The sequence below is a fragment of the Trachurus trachurus genome (assembly GCF_905171665.1).
Source record: "Trachurus trachurus genome assembly, chromosome: 22".
NCBI classification, from domain to species: domain Eukaryota; kingdom Metazoa; phylum Chordata; class Actinopteri; order Carangiformes; family Carangidae; genus Trachurus; species Trachurus trachurus.
Window position 1 is genome coordinate 22499001 of NC_139907.1, and position 22261 is coordinate 22521261.

The 22261-nt window shown below is 43.9% G+C and overlaps 1 protein-coding gene across 1 annotated transcript in view; it reads left to right on the plus strand.

Annotated features, from left to right (window-relative positions):
• The window catches only part of LOC311006001 (AT-rich interactive domain-containing protein 1B-like), a gene marked incomplete at its 5' end in the record, with an annotated part of 167819 nt that extends 146671 nt beyond the window's left edge, over positions 1-21148 (plus strand). The window contains 13 exons of the mRNA XM_083998603.1: positions 2508-2644; positions 4758-4861; positions 6932-7126; positions 7940-8155; positions 9205-9436; positions 14186-14327; positions 15654-15823; positions 16715-16847; positions 17004-17123; positions 17242-17317; positions 18021-18759; positions 19027-19157; positions 19311-21148. Coding sequence (XP_083854729.1) covers positions 2508-2644; positions 4758-4861; positions 6932-7126; positions 7940-8155; positions 9205-9436; positions 14186-14327; positions 15654-15823; positions 16715-16847; positions 17004-17123; positions 17242-17317; positions 18021-18759; positions 19027-19157; positions 19311-21116 — 4201 coding nt within the window. The 3' untranslated portion in view covers positions 21117-21148. The remainder of the gene's footprint in view (positions 1-2507; positions 2645-4757; positions 4862-6931; positions 7127-7939; positions 8156-9204; positions 9437-14185; positions 14328-15653; positions 15824-16714; positions 16848-17003; positions 17124-17241; positions 17318-18020; positions 18760-19026; positions 19158-19310) is intronic.
• Positions 21149-22261: the final 1113 nt, after the last annotated feature.

Consider the following 22261-nt stretch of genomic DNA (forward strand, 5'->3'; position numbering starts at 1 on the left):
CATTAATGCATTTCGAATGCTCCTCTGCTCGGACGGAGACAGGACAGACTGAGACGCAGAGCTGTGTTTTTATATCTGGACTCTAACATGGTGTCAAAACTCTCTCACTCTAACTTTTTTAAAAACTTAAGGTAGAGTTCCCTGCTCTGTTTCTCTCCTTCTCTCCTCAGGCCACACCAAACTGAGAGTGCACTGGCCTGATAGTGTTCAGATAGATGTTCCTGCGTCTCTTACTGAGAGTGTGTGTGTGTGTGTGTGTGTGTGTGTGTGTGTGAATGTGTGTTCACTCAGCTCAGTCTCATGGAACAGAGATTTCTTCCAGCTCTGGGGCCCTGAGCTGAAAATACGCCCCCCCACCGGTCCACCAGGGACCCATGCACACACTACTCAGGCTTCTCAGGCCTTAATTTCCCTCCCTCCTTCTCTCCTTCCCTCCACCTCCTCCTTTCTTCTCTTCCTTTCTCTCCCTCTTTTTCCATCTCTGCTTTCTCTCTCTTCCTTCACTCACTCTTTCTTTCTCTCTCTCTCTCTGCGGCAACAGGATGCTTTTTTTTTCCCCAGCACAAAGGTGCCCGAGAGCAAGATGAATGCGCTGTGCCGTTCTTTTTTTTTTTTTTTTTTTTTTCCCCGATAGCGGCACATGCATATATTAAGTGTGATTAAACGCTGTGCGGTGCCTCCATCAAGTGCTTTCTAATGGGCTTTTTTATGACATGAATTAGTCATAATGGGAGAGCGCCACAGTCGAAAACCTCCAACCACTGTTGTTGTTGTTGTTGATTTGGATATTTCACTATTCACATGAGAGCTTGTGCTTATATTGCTTAAGGTGGGTGAGGGGTGTTTTTACAGTATGGATAAATGAGCTTTGCAGGCTTTTGGCATCTCTAAACTTATTTTTCCTTGCTGGCTTATCAGAACTCTCTTTTGTGGAAAATTTGCACACCGAATACATTTTTATTTGCGAGAGAAGGTGCAACGATCAAAAGGTAAATTTATTTCTGTGTCTTGACTCACACAGAGCTTTTTAGGGAACATGTAGGCAGCAATTGAAGGAGTGTATACTTCCCCCATTATATGGAAACGGGGCCAGATAAGCGTGGATTTGGTGTGAGCTTGTTTCTTTGCCATGGAGCTCCCCTGTGCACCTCGGCCCCCATAGAGGGATTACATATGTATCATCAGCCGTGCTCTATGACTAATTACATCTGTGAGATGAGATTATGGGGAGGTTTACCAAGCCGATCCCTCCTCTTAGGCTATGTGTATCGGTTCCAACATGAGGTATTATACTATGTGTCTGTGTGAGTGTATGAAATAGAGAAAGGTGCCAGTTAGGAGGGAATTGACTGACATAAATCCGGATAGTATTTTTCTTTTCGTTTACAAAAAAAAAACAGTGTAGCAGTTTGGGCCATGTAGTCCTCCTTCCTTCCTGCATTCCTTCCTTCCTTCTTTCCATCCTATACTCCTTTACATTCACCTTTACTCCTCACTGTCTCCCACTCTTTTCCTCTTCTTGTCTTTTAATTTATAGCACTCTCAGTCTTCAACCTCTTATTCCTTCAATCTGTTATGCTTCTCTCTCTCTCTCTCTCTCTCTCTCTCTCTCTCTCTCTCTCTCTCTCTCTCTCTCTCTCTCTCTTCACCTCAAATGCCTTTTCTCTGCATCTGCCTCCCCCCTTCTTCTCCCAGTCTTTTTTATATGGTTGTCCAGGAGATAATCTTGAGTCAGCAGGAGATAGACCAAATTGTTCCAAACATGGTGTTCCCTTTCAGCCCCCATGTCACTGGCTTCGGCCTGCCTGGCACGCAACGATAGACACAGCCTTCAATCACACACTCTCTCTCTCTCTCTCTCTTTCACACACACACACACACACACACACATCAATGGCTAGCGTTCAGCAGGTTGCAGATAAACCCCTCTGATGTCACTTGCAACGCCATGTGATGAGCTGCCTGAGAGAAAGAGCGAGACTGAGGGGAGAGGGGAGGCTGAGGGAGGGAGATTGAGCGGGATTGATTTCTGCTGTCACCATGGCAACAAATAACATGATCCTCTCCAAAAGCACACCTTAATTAGTTAAATTATGACTTGTGGGAGAGGGAGACCGAGCGAGAGAGGGAGGATAGAGGAGGGGAGGGGTAGGGGGGTTTGTAGGGGAGAGGAGCAGAGGAGGGAGGATAGAGGAGTTTTTCCTCCTCTGATGCTGTATGCTCATCTTCAGTCTTTTGGAAGTGTTGTTTGTTTGATCTGGGATTTGTTGCTTTTTATTGTGACTTTCAGACGCACACGCTGCTCGGTTTTTACTACAACATAAACAAAGGAGTACGGCAGTGACACGCCGCCAAATATCATCTCTATGCTTTTGTGACTTCTGTTCCTCTGCAGCTCTCACTGTTACCCACTTATGTCTCCACAGCCTGCAATTACATCGTGAATCTAAACCTGAGCCATCTCCTCCATATATCCACTTATTTCTCTCTGCTCTTTTCTGTGGTAGGCAGGGCAACTATCAAGGCCCAGGCATCAGCCAGGCAAGCACCATGGCCACCACCGTCCCCTACAGCCAGACAACAGGCAACAACAGCTCAGCCATCGGTAACGCACAAGGTCCAGCCTACAATATGCCGCCTTCAGGTATACAGCTAATACCAGACAGCAGTGGCTCTTTTATGATGTGCAAGTGTGTGTTTCTTTGGGAAGTCACACTGGGGATGAATTCCTGTGGGTTCTTATGCAATAATCTGAATTTTAAACCTTAAAATGTCTCAAATATGTTTTTGTATCTTAAATAAATGATTGTTTTTTGAAGATAAAGAAAGATAATGTGAGGATTTAAAAGTGTATAAAGTTGCATTAGTCACTCTCACTTTTAAAGGAGTTTTTGGACAAAATCTCACACTTCAACATCTACAAAATAAATCCGACATGGAACCAAAAACCACTAATGCAAAATGTGCAATCTGATCATAATCTAACAGAACAGAGCCAGCCAGTGTAATGAGATGTGGTGAGGTGTGTGGGACATGAGACCATCTCTGGTAGCTTCTTGTAGAAGTTCCATCTACTACGAGCAGTGTTTTGTTGAAGCCTGTTGAAAAAATCAACCTTGTACAAGAAGCATGTCAATGAAGAAGTTTGCATAGGAAGCCAGAAAAAAAGAAGCTAGAAATAATATACAAATGCACATCTTATATTCATGCTGTATGTGAATAACTTCCTTTACCTTTGGTCTAAAAACGTGTCTTGAAAAGTTTGAAATTTAATATGTTGAGACCTGCAGAAACCCTGATGCCGTACAGTAATACAGGTGTCAAAATGTAAACCACTCAAAACTTTGGAAAACACATCTGACAAGGTAGCTAGGTTCGGTAAATGAACTCAGTTTGACCTCAGAGTTAAGCCATTAACTCAAGCTGTCGTCCTCCTACAGCGCAACTCCAACACTTACATAAAGAGAAGTGTGACCCCATCTCCACTTCCTCATCCCGCTTTGCAATGTACAGAATAAATGATGATATAAATGTTGGTCACAGACCTTCAGGTTAAAGGTAGACAGGACACACAGCCACTCAAGATTAACCCATATGTTCATGATGTAAGTGTAGCAGAGGCAACTCTGAATTGTTCCCATTCAGAGACAGAGACAGAGAGAGGGGACTAGAAGGAGCAGAAGACAGTGAAAGGCCAGGAAATCAAGAGCGTTCTCTCCAATACCAGTTCTCAGCGTTCTTATTTTGCCTGTGGAGCTGGCGCTCCAGTGAGCAAAGATTGATGTGGTGCATACCTTTTCCTTTCAGCCCTTCACCCTGCTGGATTGTTGCTAAACGCACCTCGGAGAGCACTGTAGCTCCCTAAATGAAAGGCACCTTTTATTCAAAACCAAATATCAGAATGCGTGACATTTGGAAAACTTCAAACGAATTAGAGCGCCAAGGTTCCTCCAAACTCATCTGGTTTGCCCCTGGGCACAGTAAAAAGCCATTAGTTTTCTCACTGTGCCGCAGCACACAAGGGAAAAATAAAGAGGAGAGCCTTGTATCCAAGGACCCCGTCTTTCTGTTAATAAGAAATGTGCAGCTGGCACTATTAAAACTACTCTTAAGGATCTCAACTCTTCTTCAATTAGAAACCTCATGAAGGTACACAAATGTCTTTGAAAACAGAAACAAGTCTTCTTGTCAGCCCACATCTCTTATACTAACCGTCCCACTCTGTCACCACTTTGAACACGTGAGAAGATGTAAGATCCTTCCCAAACTGAGGATGTGCAGCCACCAAGGTTAAAAGAGAGCACTGGCTCGCTTTTTCGTGGCGTCTTATCTCATTCTCTTTTCTATGTCTTCTTTAAGCAGCAGTCTTTTTATACATTTCTTTCACATTCTTCCCTTTACAGGCTTTAGAGGGGCCTTGAGAAACACAGAGAGACGGAACATAGTATTTCAGCTGCAGAGAGACATTAAACCATTTCACATTGTCTGACTTTGTCTGTGACATTACACAAACCATTATACAGCAGCCTTCAGCACACAAAGAAGACACCGCTCATTTTAGGGAGTTAAAAAACGTTGAATCCACCATGATATAAAAACATGCTGCGTAAATTCATTCATTAAAAATAATCTTTTTTACAAGAGGATGTGAATGTGGCCAAAGAACAAATCTACAAGAGATGTGTTTTGGGTTTTTTTCAGTGTGTAAAGTTTGGCACAAATATTTTCTAGTAAACATTTTCTCATTTTTGATGAAGGAGCAATGGGAATGTCAGGAGACAGCATGATGAGTCCAGATGGGAAACCCAAAGCGGACGTAAAAGATGACACAGGTCCCACCAACGAGCCTCAGAAACCAAAGGTACCTCTTTGACCCTTTCCCTCATCTTGCTCTCCAATTCCATCTCTCCATTTTATTTTATTTATTTATTTATTTTTTAATCTAGCTCCTCTAATGAAGCAAACCAAATCTGATCAACAAATGCTGCCTCAGCACAGTGGGCTGCTTCTCCGTTGTTTTCTCGCCATATTTAATGATTTGTTTAACATTTACCATTCCTAATGTTTTCTTCGCTTTGTTTTTGCCCCCAGCATTCTCTTCTCACTGATGTTTTGGCAGCCCAGAGTTGCTAAAAAAGAGAGAGAGACATAGAGAGAAAGAGAGGGCTCGGCATCTGCAGTGCACACATGCACATACACACATTCAAACGCAGAAATGCTGTTCACACACACACACACACACACACACACACACACACACACACACACACACACACACACACACACACACACACACACACACAAACATAAGGACGAAAGGCACTCACTGGCCTTTTAACTCGCTCCCAAACACGCATCATCTTCTCGTAAATACTACTTTCTCTGTGCCTCCTGTCAGTGCACACACACACACACACATGTCCCAATACACAATGCTGACTTCTCATTTTGCCCTACAATTGCAGCTCGGCTTGGCTCAGCTCAGCAACAACACAACTCTGCTCTTTGCTCTTTCCTACTCCCTCCCCTTGTTTTTGCTTAACAACCCATCTCCCGCACACATGCACACACGCACACACACTCATGCCTCCATCACATCCACACATCCACTACACGTCTTTTCCCTCCAAATCCCTGTCTTTTCTTTTGCTGATTAGGGTAGTAGGGCCTTTTGAATTATTTAAGGCAGTCAGAACAGCCAGAAAGACCCCCAGTGCTCCCAAAAGAGATGATCTGTCTGCTGAGAGAGAGAGAGAGGGGGGGGGGGGGGTAAGGAAGAGGGAGCGATAGAGAGAGAGAGAGGGAGGGGAAAGATAAGGTTTTGCTGACACGAGCATTCTGTACACAGACCAGAAGCACTTGTCAAGCTGTTGTTCCCGCTTTCTCTCTTTCACACACACATACACACACACGCACACATACACAAATGCAGCACTGCACTCGTGCACTGAAACACTCTCATACCTAGATACAAATGTGAGTGATTTACACAAAGTGGAGATTGTATCTAAATTCATGAACCCACGTGTTCTTAGACAAACTATGGAGACTAACACTCACTGATCTGCAGGAATTTTATTTATTATTATTCAGCCAGCACATACATTTATTTATGCAGACTGAGACACAACACCAGTGTTAGTACCACCGCTGTGGTATAGCGTGTATTTGACAGTGTGGAATTTCTTATCGGCTTTCAGTTTCTTCACAGAAGTCGTCCAGAATTAACAATGTAATTTCAATTTACTACAATTACATTATTATCAGTCAGATGTATTGAAATATGAAAGCCAGAGAAGTGGCGCCCCCTTAATAAAGTGTGGTTATTATTTGGGTCTTATTGCTGATGCTTTTATAAATCATACTTAAGTCTATAGCAGAGCACCATATGCTACAAGCTGCTTCTACATCTCACATGAAAGATTTGTTCTTAACGTAAAAAGCAGTAATATATCTGTCAAAATCTTTAAATGGGTGTAGTTAAAGTACCTCCAAATTAGTGAAGTACAGTATTCATTCATTCATTGATTCATTCATTCTTTATTTCAGACCCAGGGGGGCCCATATCACAATAAATAAAAGAAAACACAGTAAAAGAAAAAAAAACAGTAGAATAAAAATAAGAAAGAAAAAAACAAGTAAGAAAGAAAAATGCATTGTATTTCATGTCCTTGATGTACTTTTCACCTCTGAATAAAACACATTGTGATTATAACACAAACACACACACATAAAATGATCATGTGCACTGCGCTCACATATTGAATCACTTCAGTTCCTGTCTGTAGCTGACCTCATTGTGGGTTTGTGGACCTTGGAAGAAAAAAAGCACTGTGTCATACAGAGAGTGAGGGGGCGGGTGAAAGGACAGTGATGATTTATCCAAAGAAAATTAAAGTCTTTGCTCTCTGTCTCTGTCTCTCTCTACCAGCTACAGGACGGCTACAGCAACAACAACAGTAGCGGTGGCTCTCAGCAGTGTGTGTCCCAGCCAGCCACGCCGGGTGGTGCCCTGCCCGTCCCCTCCCCCCTGTCCCCCAGCCCAGCCAGCCTGTCTTCCTACCACGGAGACGACAGCGACAGCATCAGCAGCCCCCCCTGGCCTCTCAAGACCCCCTCCAGCCCTGTAAGAAGCACACACACTTTGTTGAATGTGTGTGTCTTCTGTCTTGTCAAAAATACAGGAACCTAATCAATATTTAGACACAGAGACCAAACCAAGCAACTAAAATGAATTTCCTTTTTTTGGGACAGTAATGTGAGTTGGTTGGTTTGATGGATTTGTGTGTAATTACTTGATCAAACGCTGCTTCTTAGACAACAGAACCTGGAACAACGCCAGATGTTGATGTGTGGGAATACACTTTGTCCACCAATCTGAGCATGAGGGACATAAATGTGCAGTGAATGAACTTTGAAATAAACACGGACTGCACACTGAGCGAAACGTTCAGGAGTGTTCACTTTTCCTTGGTCATTCAAGGGCCGACTTCAGAATGTGTAAATACAAGATGCAACTTTAATGATTCCCATGGGGGAGTGGTTGTTGTGTCAGAAACCATGCAACAGCACACCGCAAAGAAAAATAAACTCTACTGTAGATTATATACACATATACACATATTAGAATATATAGAAAACATGGTCTATTAATACAGCTAATTAGCACATTTAAACTGATCTTATGATGTGTCCTTGTAATTACATTAGTGGAAAATGTAGAAAAACAACTTCATTGTTGTGTTTACATCAGCTTCTCTGCATAATGTAGCCTGTCACTCATTAATATGAAAACAAAAGTTGATGTTAATTTATAAAATGTCACATTCTATCAAAACAAAATGCATGTTTTATAAATAGATTTAAAAGTCTATAATAAGACAGTTTCTTTCCTGTTCTCATTTTTGTTTTTTCTCTTTCTCTCTCTCTGCCTTGCTAGAAAGCCAACCCTAACCCCTCCTCCCTCACCGGGGAGCGAATCACACGCCTTTATGAGCTGGGGGTGGAGCCAGAGAGGCGGGGCTGGGTTGAGAGGTACTTGACCTTCATGGAGGAGAGAGGCACACCTGTTGCCCAGCTGCCCGCTGTGGGCAAGAAGCCACTGGATCTCTGGAAGCTCTACATGGCCGTCCGCGAGATAGGAGGTCTCGCCATGGTAAAGAAGAGGGAACACACACACGTCACAAAACAGTGAAAAGTATTTTAGGAGACTATAACTTATACAGTAAAGTCATTTCATCCCAGTCATGTGTAATGGTTATTTAGCATTCCTCAGCAACATGCATTCCATCAGCAGTACTGGATCTGGTGTGGTTGTAAATGTGCTCAAGAGAATGAGATACATGGAGTATATCTCAGAGAAGCTACAGTATATCCCCAAAAATATCACATTATCAGAAACATCCTTGTCCATAATATGTTATTTCCCCAAAAAAGCACATTGAAAATATATAAGGTTTTATATGATGGCTTTTGCAAAAAATTTCAGAAAGCCAAGAGAAACCAGGAGAGGCTGCAGTTTCCATCCGCTCTGCCATGGGAGTATTTGTGAGATCTGATCAGTCATAGCCAATAAGCCTGGTGCACAGGTGGCACTACAGTCACTCCCAAAAGTGTATGAAGTGGTTGGGATCAGGTCTCTGTGCAGGTCTCACAAATTCTTTCACGCTAAAATCCGGAAAATCATTTCATTATGCCAGAAATCATTGTTGTGTGCAAACTGGAAACGACCTTCCCTGAGCTCCTGCTGTAAAGCTGGAGGAGAAATATGATTATTTGATGTCGCTGGATTAGGACGACTCAAGGGACACAAACTGTTCCAACACAGGCTCAGAGTGAAAGTATGGCATCAGTGGTGTCCACATATCTTTGGCCAATATATAGTCTTTTTTTGTTGTTGTTGGGTTTTTTTTGCTGTTAGATTAAAAACAGCAATGTGAAAATGAAGTGCTGTACTCATGGGTGACCTACAACTCTGTGGTTATAGGAAGTATAAAAACAGTGAGTGCTCAGGTGTAGAATTGATTATTTCTGATTAAATTCAGGCTGTAGTTGACCATAATCCAGGCAAAATGACAAGTATGTGGATGATTCTATCAGGATACATCGCTGTATATGGGCCGACAAGCAAAAAAAATCAGTGAGATCAGTGCCACTGCCAGTCATTTTAATGTAATGTCTTTGTCCTGTTCCTCAACCACTCAGGTAAACAAGAACAAGAAGTGGCGTGAGCTGTCCACCACTCTGAACGTCGGCACCTCAAGCAGCTCGGCCAGTTCCCTGAAGAAGCAGTACATCCAGTATCTGTTTGCCTACGAGTGTAAGATGGAGAGGGGAGAGGAGCCGCCGGCAGACAGCAGCAGCAGCAGCAGCAGCAGCGGCAGCATGGCTGGAGGGGACAACAGAAAACAGGTCAAGATCCAGCCGCCCTCACCTGGTAAGGCCCGATAACAGAGCGCTTCTCCGGGTTTTTACCCCGACTCCCTCCACTCTCCCATCTGTCAGCAGCCAAACAACAGGTGCTGCTGATCAAACTACAGGTGTCAGGAAGCATCAGAGAAACAGTGATCTGTATTCATGACAATGTTGCGTACAGCATCGCTGCAATAAAGGCTTTGCAGCTGTGTCAAATGATTTCCTCTGAGCATGGCTGCTACTCTAGCATCATGGAGGAGTGGGATCTGCCAGAAAATGCTCTCATAAATGTAGCAAATGCAGATTCACGGAAAATATTGATTAGCAAGTTGTGTGAAATTGTTCCCTGGTGTGGATTGTGGTCATTGGCCAAAGTTACAGTTTAAAAATAAAGCCCCAGCGAATGGTTGCAGTTGATTTTGTAGCTAATTATCTTTCAGGTTAATTTACCAAAGAAACAAACGGTAATGTCATTAATCTAAGCACTGTTATGTCAGGTGCTGTGCATATTATCTTAAAAAAATTGACTTACCTTGAAATCATCAACAGCCACTTATAGGATAAATTAACCACATCAGACTCTGTGAACCACCAAAGAGCACAGAGCACTACAGACCTCCAACTCAAAGAGGGAGGAGGTTTTATGAGGGTACGCTTTTTAATTGTTGTTGTGCATATGTGGTTCTGAATGTCTTATATCATTATTAGTGAAAATCTAATAATAAAATGTGTCTCAGAAAAGAAAATACAAAAAGTGACAAACTCATTAACCTTTTTATAATAAAAATTAATAGTTGACAATTAAACATTTTTAGACACGTACAGTTTTTAGACATCCATGATTTAGTTAAGTGGTGCTCTCAGTATGGAATATGACAAATAAAATGTACATGGCGGATACCACTGGTGTGGCTTAATTGTCTCTTGAACAATCTTAAAGCTCAGTAGCCAGCCTGTAAGTATTATAATCATTATTAAAAATAGCAAAGTGGGATGCCATGTGATTACATGAACACAACGTAAAGTCCTTAGAGATGAGCGAGCAGTAACACTGTTTTGATGAGATGATTCTCGGTTTAATGAAGGTGAGCCGCGATACCATCAGTACTTGTACCTCAAACCCAGGACTCACCTTTATTTGATTACAGTGCTTTGGAGGTTAAGTAATATTGTTTTGGCACAGCGCAGTAACACAAAGGGTGCTTTTTGTTTGTGTATATTACCCCGTTTACACTGTGCATCTGTGTGCACAATTATGATGTGAGGATCAGGAGAGGAGAGAGAAAGAGTTGGAGCGATACGGAGCAGTAAGGTCACGTCTCTAATTTGCAGCGGAGATGAGAAAAGTGACCCTGGCTTTTAAATAGAACATCGGAGCACTTCACCTGCCTGAGACACTGCAGATTGCTTTTTCCTGGTGGGTGGAAAAGAGCATCTGCCTCCATTTGCATACACATGCACATACACACTTATATATTGTAGTGTGCACATGAGCAACACACACACACACATATATATAAACACATATGGTCCCTCTCTCTCATAACACTTTATAATTCATAATTCATAATCCTCTCTCATCTGTTCAAGAGGTCTAAACTCCTCAATTTCACACAATCTCATTTTAGCCACATCAGCTGATGGAAGTGTGGTAAACACAATCAGAGACATTGCCAAATATGGATATACTATTAACTAATTAATGTGATGTGATGTTTGGGCTGCTTTTTGGATACCTCCACTGTAAACGTATTATGCTGCAACACTCCACTGAGGTTTTGGTTTCATCTGTGCAGTGGTTGAATCCCTACAGCAACACAGCTGTAACATTAAAGTCATATTTGCATTACGAGGTCCTGCCATTTTAAAAGGAAATTCCAAGTACAACTTTTTCAGATTTTGGTCAGTATTCAATATTTTCTATATTAATTTCATGTTGTACTGACTGAATTAATGCTCACATTTTTGAAAAACAACATCACACACAGGATTTACAGGATTTGAATAAACCCTTGTGTTAGCTGAATGTCTCTGAAAGAGAAAACAAAGACTTGCACTAAATCTATTACCCCCCCCCCCCCCCCCCCCCCCCCCCCCCCCAAAAAAAAAAAAAAAAAGAAAACCCCAAACAGCCCAATACTCAGCCCTGACCTGTGCAATGAGGAATTATTGCTGTGACTGAATCAATCAAATGATCCTGTATGGTTGGGCAAATATATATTTTCCATCTCAACTCTAAAATATTACCACTCAATGTAATGAGTATGAAGTTTTATTAATACTGTGCTTCAGAATTAATTATTTCAGGCAGGTAATATTTAACACTTAAATTATTGCCAAATATGTCAGTTGCACTCAAGTTGTTTACATAATGTTACTACTGGTTACTTGTCTCACTGTAGGACTGAATTTAACACACTATTTGAATCTTTTTTTAAAAAGCTGTGAGATTTATTATTTCTTACCTAATTTGATAATTCAAGTTGTGAAGTTTGTGATATATCAGTGATCTTATAACAATCAAATGAGTACACTCTTTTGTTGTATTGAACATTTTTATTGAAGTTTAACACACAAATAATACAGACAGGGAGAGATCCATTCACTCAGTCAGGGAGGCCTTCAAGGCCAGAAATTTACTCCCTAGGTTTTTTTAATAAATGAATGAGTACACTCTAGTTATATTTAGAATATGTAGGATTTTTAGATGCATATAATGTGTTACTTGAATGATGGATACTTGGACTGAGAAGTCATTGCACTGTACTCACACACTCCAGTTCAGCAACTTCCCCTGTTTAGGATCAATTAAGTTATGAAAAACATCAAAACCACAGGTGCTGGTGCAGCTCAGTCTTCATCTGCTATCTGCACTCCCCTGCCACACAGAGCAAACTGCCCCACTGACACCCTGCCAGCCTATATAAAGACTGACAGCCCAATGATGTCACTGAGGGAGCTTGTCCAGCGGGCTGGTGGGGGGGTGGTGGGGCGGTGTGTGTCTAAGTGTGTGTGTGTAGCGGTGGTGGCGGTGGTGGTGCGGGGAGTGATTAATGAGAACTGGAATGTAGAATGTAAACAAACTCGACCTCGCCGTCACCTTTCATTCACAAAACTGGTTCAGCTGACTGACTTTTTTTTTCTTCTTCCCGCTCTCACCCCCCCACCCCCACCCACCCTCCCTCCCTTAACCGCTACCACCCATCTGGATTATGTCACTCGCTGACACACACATACTCAGGCTCTCTCCCGTGCACACACACACACACCAAACGTCAGCCACATGCCTCTTGCACAAGCACTTTTTTCCCCTCATCGCCTCCTCTGTCGTTTTTTTCCTCTTCCTCTCTAAATGTGGAACAGAGGGCACTTAAGTTCACGCTCCCCCCCTCCCCCCCCACCTCTCCTCCGTCTTCACCCCTCCCCTTCATATTATGTATCCGTCTGTCTGCCCTCCTGCTCTTGAGGAATTCTGATCCTCCTAACCTTGGCTAACCCCGCCATTGTTTGCTCGTCTCCATGTGTGCATGTAAGTGTGAGTGTGTGTGTATGCGTGTGTGTGTGTGTGTGTTTGTGCATTCCTGTTTGTCTGAAGTGGGGATGTCCCAGGAAGTGATGCTCCCCGTGCCCCCGCGTTGCTCTCTCTCCTATCTCTCCTCATCATCATGGGATAACCATCTCTCCCTATCTCTCTCCCTCTTCCTCTCGCTCCATCACCAATGATGTAGAGGCAGGGGGTATCATTGAATAATTCAGAATTAGCATGAATTTTTAAAGCTTAAGTCTTTCTTTCTTTCTTTTTTTCCTGTGGAAACGTGCTGTGCAGGGAAAGGCCACTGAGGCTGTTCCAGAGAAAGCCTTCTTAGCTAAATGCTCATTAGGATACTTTCATATTCTCTCTTTCTTCGTCTTTGTCATATTTTAGCCGGAACGGTTCACATTTTCTATTAAACCTGCTTCTGGGAATTTCTATCCCTTGGTTTTATCTGGCTGGGGGTTCTTTGTGTGGTGGGCTCTTGTAGCGCTGAACTCCTATAATTTTGTAGTCATCTGAACGGAGAAATTCACAGAAATGTGGTGTCATAACAAGAGAGCACACTAACCCAATTTTAACCTCAGATTGGAGCCTCTATATTTTACCAAGTGGGGGGGGGGGGGGGTCATCAGCACAAGCTTTCTCAAGGTCTTCACTCATATTTCGAGGATGTTCGCTGGCATGTAATTTGATTTTATTCTGATGGTAGATTTATACGTTTCATTTTCTTAAAATACATCTGTGCCCCTCAGCTCAGCCCTCCACATGAACCCCTCATCAGCTCAATGAGGGGTTAAGTTCCTAAAAAAAGCTCAACTAAACCATCCTCAAACAGCTTCCAAATAAAGAGCTGTACTGTGGCCGCCCGAGTGGGCACTTCCCTCTGAGAAATCCTTCCCCTCTCTCTGCTGTGTCTCCTCCTCCTGCCCCCTCTCCCCTTCTCCTCTGGTCCCTCTGTAGCAGTCCCTCCATTCCCATCTTCTCAGCCCTCGTGTAGGCTGTTTCTCATGTAGGGCAACACTGTTAGTGCTTTGGCCTCAAGTCCAAACTTTATCTCCCCAATACAGAACCTTACTGCAGCGAAAGCCCACTACGGCCACTTTAACTCGAACCAGCTTGGAGATCATATCTCAAGGCATGGGGGAGCCCTGCGGTCTGAATGTGTTACAGTTTTATACAGTGAATTTTCATGAATCATTTAGCTTTAAGCATAATAAGGCTACTTCTGTCTCCCAGCTAATTCAGGCGGCTCCCTCCAAGGCCCTCAGACGCCCCAGTCCTCTGGCAGCAGCTCTACAGCAGAGGCAGCAGGGGATCTGAAACCTCCCACACCCGCTACCACGCCCCTGGGACAGGTCACTCCACTGCCTCCAAACAGGTACCACACATACATACTAAATACTACTACAGTACTCCTGCTACCAATGACTCTGCTGCTATTGCTGCTCATATTAATCCTGTTACTGCCACTAGTACTAGTTCCTAATTCGGTATGATTATCAATATACCTGATTTTTTTTAGATTCTGTGTGATGTTTGTGTCCATCAGCACTAATTCTCCCATATGTAGAACAAGCATTGTGTGTTGATGTGTGGTATAAACCTTAATTGTGTACAGTATATGGTCTCATCTAAAACAACTACAATGTAGTAAAGCAGGGTTTAAGTAAGAGTAAAAGTTCTCTGTGTGTTATGTTGAGATATATAATCATTATCCAAACAGTTGGACAGAAAACTCTCCCTGCAGACTGTCAGGTGATTTAGGTGAGACTGAAAACAAAGACCGCATCACATTTTCTTTCTTCTTCTTTACATGATGATTAAAGTCTTTTACTTTTTAGTAAGACGTCCTTTATCTCTGCCGATGTCTCGTCGGATGATTATAAAACATGACAGTTGTGTTTGCAGAGCCCGGGAGAGGAAGCAAAGTTCATTGTTTGCTTTATTTATGATATTATGCGTGAGGAGTCTTTTATATGTACATGACACAAATAAATTAAACAATAGAAACACAGTGTTGTGTTGGAAAGCATTATGAGATATCTGTACTTTACTTTATTTGTATTTCCTGTGATTTTATTGTTACATGCCACTACATTTTATATCCAAATGTTGTACTTGGTCTCTTAAACATTTATTTGACAGCTCTAGTCACTGAGTCACCTTGAATGCCAAGGTGTTTTATATAAACTACATCTATTTTGTACAATGTGTAATAGTATAATATATAAGTAAATTATATTAAATCATTATAAATCATATGTTGAAATTGTATAAAATGATTAATATTAGCTTTATGTTAACCAGCTGTTAAATCTGCATCACGGCAGCAATTAATCTATAATAACATTAATGTATAATATCACATTTGACAGCGCTTCAACTTCTAATATTTAAAGTATTAAAACTAACTAACTCTGCCCTTTTTTTTTTAAATCAATAACAAACTACTGCTGTGAAGTACTTATATACATGTACATATACTATATCACAACAGGTCTAATTTTGAAAAATGTATGCATCTTATATCAAAGTTAAATATTCATCTTACAATGAAAATTTGAATTGATTGTTTCAAAAAATGAAGGCATTGCATGTAAAAGTTCTCGCAGCATATTGTTTCAGCCTTTTTAGTGTCCAATCACTGGCCTGCATTTGTCTCTCCCCTCTCCCCTCCCTCCTCCCCCCTCCTCACCTTGTCTAGGAGTAGCGTAAGCATCCAGGACCCCTTCTCGGAGGTGAGCGACCCAGCCTTCCAGAAGCGTGCCACCCCCCTGCCCCCCTCAGCTCCCTACCAGCAGGGCCTCAGCATGCCTGACATGATGATGAGGATGCAGTACGACGCCAAGGACCCCTTTGCCGGGATGAGGAAGAGTGAGTGAGACACACGCTGTGTCACCCTTTCACCCAAACACTGAGGCCTGGACCTGTTTCCCCCAATTTCACAGAGTTTTTTTTTTGCTTTTTTTTGCTTTATGTGAATAAGCCTTTGTTTTCATGTGTTTCAAAAAGCCCAGAAAATCCATTTCAATCAACAAATTTGCACACTGGTTATAGACAGTGACACTGAAATTTGAAAGTTCATCCTCAAACTTAAAATGAAGTTAGGTGGCTCTGTCAAAATGCCTCATGTATCCCAGAGCCACTGTTCTTTCGTCTGTCTCGTTGGACTAATTCATTGTCTAGTCACCATGTCGTCTCATATCAGGACAGATGTGTGTGTGCGTGTGTGTTCTACTACGAGAACTATGAAAGGAGATGAGAACTATTTATTAACAGCACACATCGCTGTATCGGCAACACACCAGCGCATCTGATGTCGGTGTAGCTTAGCCCTCGTCTCATCCTAACTTTGTTCATCCTTTTCATCCTCCTCGTTTTCAACCTTTCATCCTTTCCACCCCGCTGAGAAGCACCTGTTTTGACCAACTCATGTGGTTTAGTTTTCAGAACAAACAGTAGTTTTAGAAAGGATGGCGGCTCTTCTGAAGGCTGAGGAGAATGGAGTCTGAATGAATAATATGGTGGATGTTAGCTGCATAACAACAGTCACAGCCTCAGAACAATAGGTTTAATCATGGAGGGTGGTGAATATTCATAGAGGGATGCTGCCACCTGCTGGTTAGGAGAAGACACGGTTCAAGTTTAAGAACAGGGAAAAACCAAGACAGTCATAGACTCATATGTTGAATTATACATTTTCTATCACTTTTTTTGTTGATATTTGAATTTCCTCTGACTTCCTTGTGTCTTCTTCCTCTGCAGTGGCCGGAGCTGATCCCTACATGCCGGGCCAGATGCCTGGTGGTGGTATGCAAGACATGTATGGTCGACCCCCATCTGCCCTGAGCATGAGCCAAAGGTCACAGTATCCATACGGGCCGGGCTATGACAGGAGGTAAGCGCTCAAGCCACCAGGAGAGGGTGGTGAACTTGTACTGACTGACCGCAGTTTTATTATTTAATCTACCTAAAAATGTCTTAATAACGGAAGTTGTGTCAGTGATGGATTGTCAGTAGCAATGAGAGGATTTACCCGTTGTTTGATCCTCAGACCAGACCATGTGATGGGGATGGAGGGGAGCATGGGGCCCCCGGGGAGTCAGAACAACCTGGGGCCCTCCAACAGTGAAGGCAGCATGTACTCTCCCGGCAGATACCCTTCACAGCAGAGGTGTGTGTGTGTTTGCAGAATCCATTTATGTCGAAATGTGAAATTATATGTCCGTATGTCTCAAGCTTTGCTGATGAGTGAGTGATATATTTCTCCTCCCTCCTCTCCTCTGTGTCAGACATGATGGCTACGGTCAGCAGTATCCCAGCATGCCATATGGGATGCATCCATCTGGGATGTATCCTCAACAGCAGGTGAGAGACAGCTCTGTATGTGCTCAGCACTACGACTCTCTAACTGTAAGGTGAAAATACAGAACCAGAACTATGTTCAATGTCACGAAGAGACGAGGAATATATATTATTTTCTTTAAAACCATATCATGATCAAAACCACAAGTCCTCTGGCATACCCGGGGTGATGAAAGTCAACCACAGATGTTGTATCTCTGCACAGTGGAGCTTGTTTTTGGGCCTCACACAGTGATTCTGCCTCCTGCTGCTGGTGTTTTCACCTCAGTTTGTCAGTTCAGTCAAAGCACAGATAATTACCAGTATAGACATACATGTTCTTAAAACACAAGATATACAATAAAACAGCTAACATTTACTTGTAAGATAAAAAATTATTCTGAACAGGTTGGGTTTGTGCAACTGGGATAAAAATATTCTTGTAAACACATTTGTTCTCCTGGCAGCAGAGAGGCTAAAGACAAGACTCTAGGTGTACTGATTTATTTTTTATTTTTAAGTCATTTTATTGACTCTCCTAATTAATCTTTGATTAATATTCACCTGAATAATGTTTCTTTGTTTTAGTGCCACAAACTTTTTAGCACTGTACTGGTATGCTGCATGAGCCTTCACGAATACAATACAGAAATGTCTAAGGAGAATGGATCTATCAGACTTGTCAGAGTAAAATTACTAATCAGAAACATCTCCACCTTTGCTTCAGCAGGGCTACAAACGGCCCATGGACGGTATGTACGGCCCCCCACCCAAGAGACACGAAAGTGACATGTATGCCATGCAGTACGCCAACCAGCAGCCAGACATGTACAACCACTACGGTGGTGGGTACTCGGGCCCTGAACACAGAGCCATACAGGGACAGTTCCCCTACCCTTACCCCCGCGACCGCATGGCCCCCTCAGGACAGAGCCAGCACAGTATGATGGGCGGGGGCCCCACGCCTAACCACGTCGGTGATGGTCCCAACATGTGGCCATCCAGGACAGACCTGGGCTATCCTTACCCCAACCGACAGGGGCCGCCGTCTCAGATGCCGCCTTACGGCGCAATTGGTAGAGACGACATGGACGTGCGACCCGGGCAGGAGCAGTGGCACCGCCAGTCCCCCTACATGTCATCATCAGCCAGCATGCCCCCCCTGTCTTCACGCCAGCCGTCGTCTTACTCCAACTCCCCATCCATGGCCAATCACCTGCCCAGAGCACCCAGTCCGGGGGCCTTCCAGCGCTCCTTGGACTCTCGAATGTCGCCCAGTAAAATACCGTTCATGTCACCAATGAAACTGCCTAAGCCTGGGATGGCTATGATGGGCCCCCAGGGCAGTGGATCCCTGGGCCAGTTCCCTCCCAACCTGAGGAGGGACCTCAACTACCCACCAGGTTCAGTTGAGGCCACCATGTCCATCCTCAAGCCCCGACGCAAGCTAACCTCCAAGGACACTGGTAAATGGCACAGTCCCATCATTTCATGAGTCAGCATTTTGAATATGACTAGGCGTTGAAAAGTGGTGGATTTACAGTACTTTTATGGCTTAAAGCTTTCGCTCTACAGCTAATTTTCAGGTTGAATTAGCACAACGTGAGGCAAATTTTATGACAGGAGTTAGAATGATTTACTCTGTTCAGTGTCCCTTTTATCATTTGTACAAAGTCTGATCACCACTTGTTTTTCTTCCTGGTTCCAAAAAAATCCCACCTTTTTAATCCCAGGAACGCCTGAGGCCTGGCGCGTCATGATGTCTCTGAAGTCTGGCCTGCTGGCAGAGAGCACATGGGCTCTAGACACCATCAACATCCTGCTGTACGATGACAGCACTGTGGCCTCCTTCAACCTCTCCCAGGTAAAACCGATTTCATGACTGCACCTCACTGCTGACTGACGGAAGAGATTCATTCACCCGCCAGGGCACGCTGCGATAGTGTGAGATACAATCAAATTTAAGGTGTTATGGTTAATTTTTGACACTGATTATATTTTGTCTTTGTCCGAGCAGTTGCCTGGATTCCTTGAACTCATCGTCGAGTACTTCCGCCGCTGTCTGATCGAGATGTTTGGCATCCTGGAGGAGTTTGAGGTGGGCACTGTGGCTCATAAAAACCTTTTGGAACCTGCATCCGAACAGAAAGAAGAACCTGTCGCTGACCAGGAAACAGACTCTACTGTCCAATCTGAATCTGAGTCAGCCCCCGCGGCAGCAGAGGCACAAGAGGAGCAAGCAGGAGGCGCCACGGAGGAAGCTCCACCTGCCGCTTCAGAACCCGAGGCAGTCGTGGTAAATGGTGAGAAGGAGGAGTCTGAGGCGAGCGTAAAGAAGGAGGACAAGAGTAAAGAAGACAGGGAGAAAGAGGAGAAAGAAGAGAAGAGTGAAGAAGTAGTGGAGTGTAAAAAGGAGTCTGTGGATCAACCTGTAACAGACGTAGAGCCTAAACCTAAACAAGCCAGCAAATATGATAAGCTCCCAATCAAGATCGTCCACAAAGAGGACCTGATTGATGACATGACAGGTTATGTCACCGAGTTCACCAGTGGGCTGCTACACTGGCAGGCAGGAGGCGGAGACTCCACCGCACACATCCAGACACACTTTGAACCCCGTACCGCACCACCTGCCAGGGCGGAGGAGAACAAAGAGGAAAACAAAACGGAAGATGGAAAGAAACAACCCCCGAAACATATCACCGCTACTATAGACGATGTTCTGTGCGCTCGGGTCGACGCTCTCTCTTACGCTCACCCCGCGCGCTCCCTGCCGTCCTACCCCTTCAGGGTGCACTCGGACGGGGAGCGGGACCACATCACCCTGCTGGAGGACGAGCCCCGCTGCCTGGACGAGGCTCCGCTCTCCACCACGTCCTCCTGGCAGGACTCGCTGTCCAAGCGGTGCCTCTGCGTCTCCAACATCGTCCGGAGCCTGTCCTTCATCCCGGGGAACGACTTGGACATGTCGCGCCACCCCGCCCTGGTTCTCCTCCTGGGCCGGCTGCTCCTGCTGCACCACCAGCACCCGGAGAGGAACAGGTCGCCCCCTAGCTACCAGAGAGACGAACAGCGGGAGCAGGGCCTGTCCAGCAGCAAGGAGGAGTGGTGGTGGGAGTGTCTGAATCTGCTCAGGGAGAATGCCATGGTCACGCTGGCCAACATCTCCGGCCAGCTAGATCTCTCCAACTATTCCGACACCATCTGCCTCCCCATCCTGGACGGCCTCCTCCACTGGATGGTGTGCCCCTCGGCCGAAGCCCAGGACCCCTTCCCGTCGGTGGCGCCTCACTCCCTGCTCTCTCCCCAAAGGCTGGTGCTGGAGTGTCTGTGCAAGCTGAGCATCCAGGAGGGCAACGTGGACCTCCTGCTGGCTACTCCCCCTTTCAGCCGACAGGAGAAGCTCTTCACCGTCCTGGTCCGTTACGTGGGTCAGAGGAAGGCCCAGGTGTACAGGGAGATGGCGGTGGCCGTCCTCTCCCACCTGGCACAGGGAGACCCCACGGCGGCACGCGCCATAGCCATGCAGAAGGGCTGCGTGGGTAATTTGGTGGGTTTCCTGGAGGACGGTGTCAGCATGGCGCAGTACCAGCAGAACCCTCACAGCCTGCTGCACATGGGGCACCCCCCCATGGACCCACCCAGCATAAACATGATGTGCAGAGCGGCTAAAGGCCTGCTGGCCATGGCCAAGGTGGAGGAGAACAAGACAGAGTTTGTGCTGTACGAAAGCAGATTATTAGACATCTCCATTTCTTCCGTGCTCAGCTCGGGAGTGGTGGCCATTATTTGCCAAGTTCTCTTTCACTTAGGGAAATTATGACAGGAGGAGAGGCAGGACTTACACAGCAGGCCCTGAGGTGGACAAGATATTTCTGTGGTTTTTCTATTTTTATTTATCAAAATTACAGAAAATGTTTGTTTTTTTAAAAGAAGTATCCACATAAACAAAATATCTATATATGTATAGCTTCTAGGCCCTGTTAAAAAAGTGGGTTTGGGATTTGAAAGCTCATTTTAATACAAATATTTAATACCTGCTGGTGTTGGATTGCTATGTTTAATATTTGGTTTGGCGTTTGTTTTTGTTCTGTTTACTTTTTTCAGCCAAAGCTGCCACCAGATTTTGGTGCTGAATTACATGGTTCCTTTCGAGTCGATGAGTCGTTGAGATGTTTTTCAGTTTTATAAATGCTAATATACTCATCAACATTTTGTTAATGGAGAGTATTTATTTAAAATGTGACACTGTACAGTAGTTTGAACTTTTTTGCCAACAGTTGTGGGGGGAAAAAAACACTGACTTTTTAAAGTGAAATGTATATGTCTCCATCGCTGGAAGATAAATTGTGCAATAGGACTAGAGCAAGTTGTCCGTTTTGAGAACAAGAAGAAAATGTACATATTTAAGGACACCTGCAGTGTGTGCTTTAGGCCATGAGGAGGCAGCATTGCACCAGCCAATCGACATGAGAGAAGCGCATCTGTCAAAAGAAGCATCTAATTTATCAATCATAGCCTCAACGACTTTCACAGATGAACTTTGTGTTTCCTAAGCACTTGTGTTATGTCTGTATTTTTTCATCACTGTGTATATAAACCGTTGTACAATGGACGCACATGATTCTTTCGGTCTCTATCAAGCATAGCAAGAGATGGGACTTTCTGACTATTATAACAAATGCTTTTATTGTTGGTAAAATTTGTTATTGTTATTATACATATTTTGTTAATGGGGTCAAATATTTGAACATGGCAGATGTAACTGATGTTTCAATGTAAAAAAAAATAATTCCTGTATGCATTGTATTATAGCTGAGAAAACAATCGCTTTGGTAATCAAACATGGAAGTGCCAGGGTGAGAGGATATCTAGGCGAGGTTACATAAGAAAACCTGAACACATTTCTGTTTGTTACTGTCCTCCATTCATGTCAATGGGCATATTTTTGAATCTAGATAATGCTCC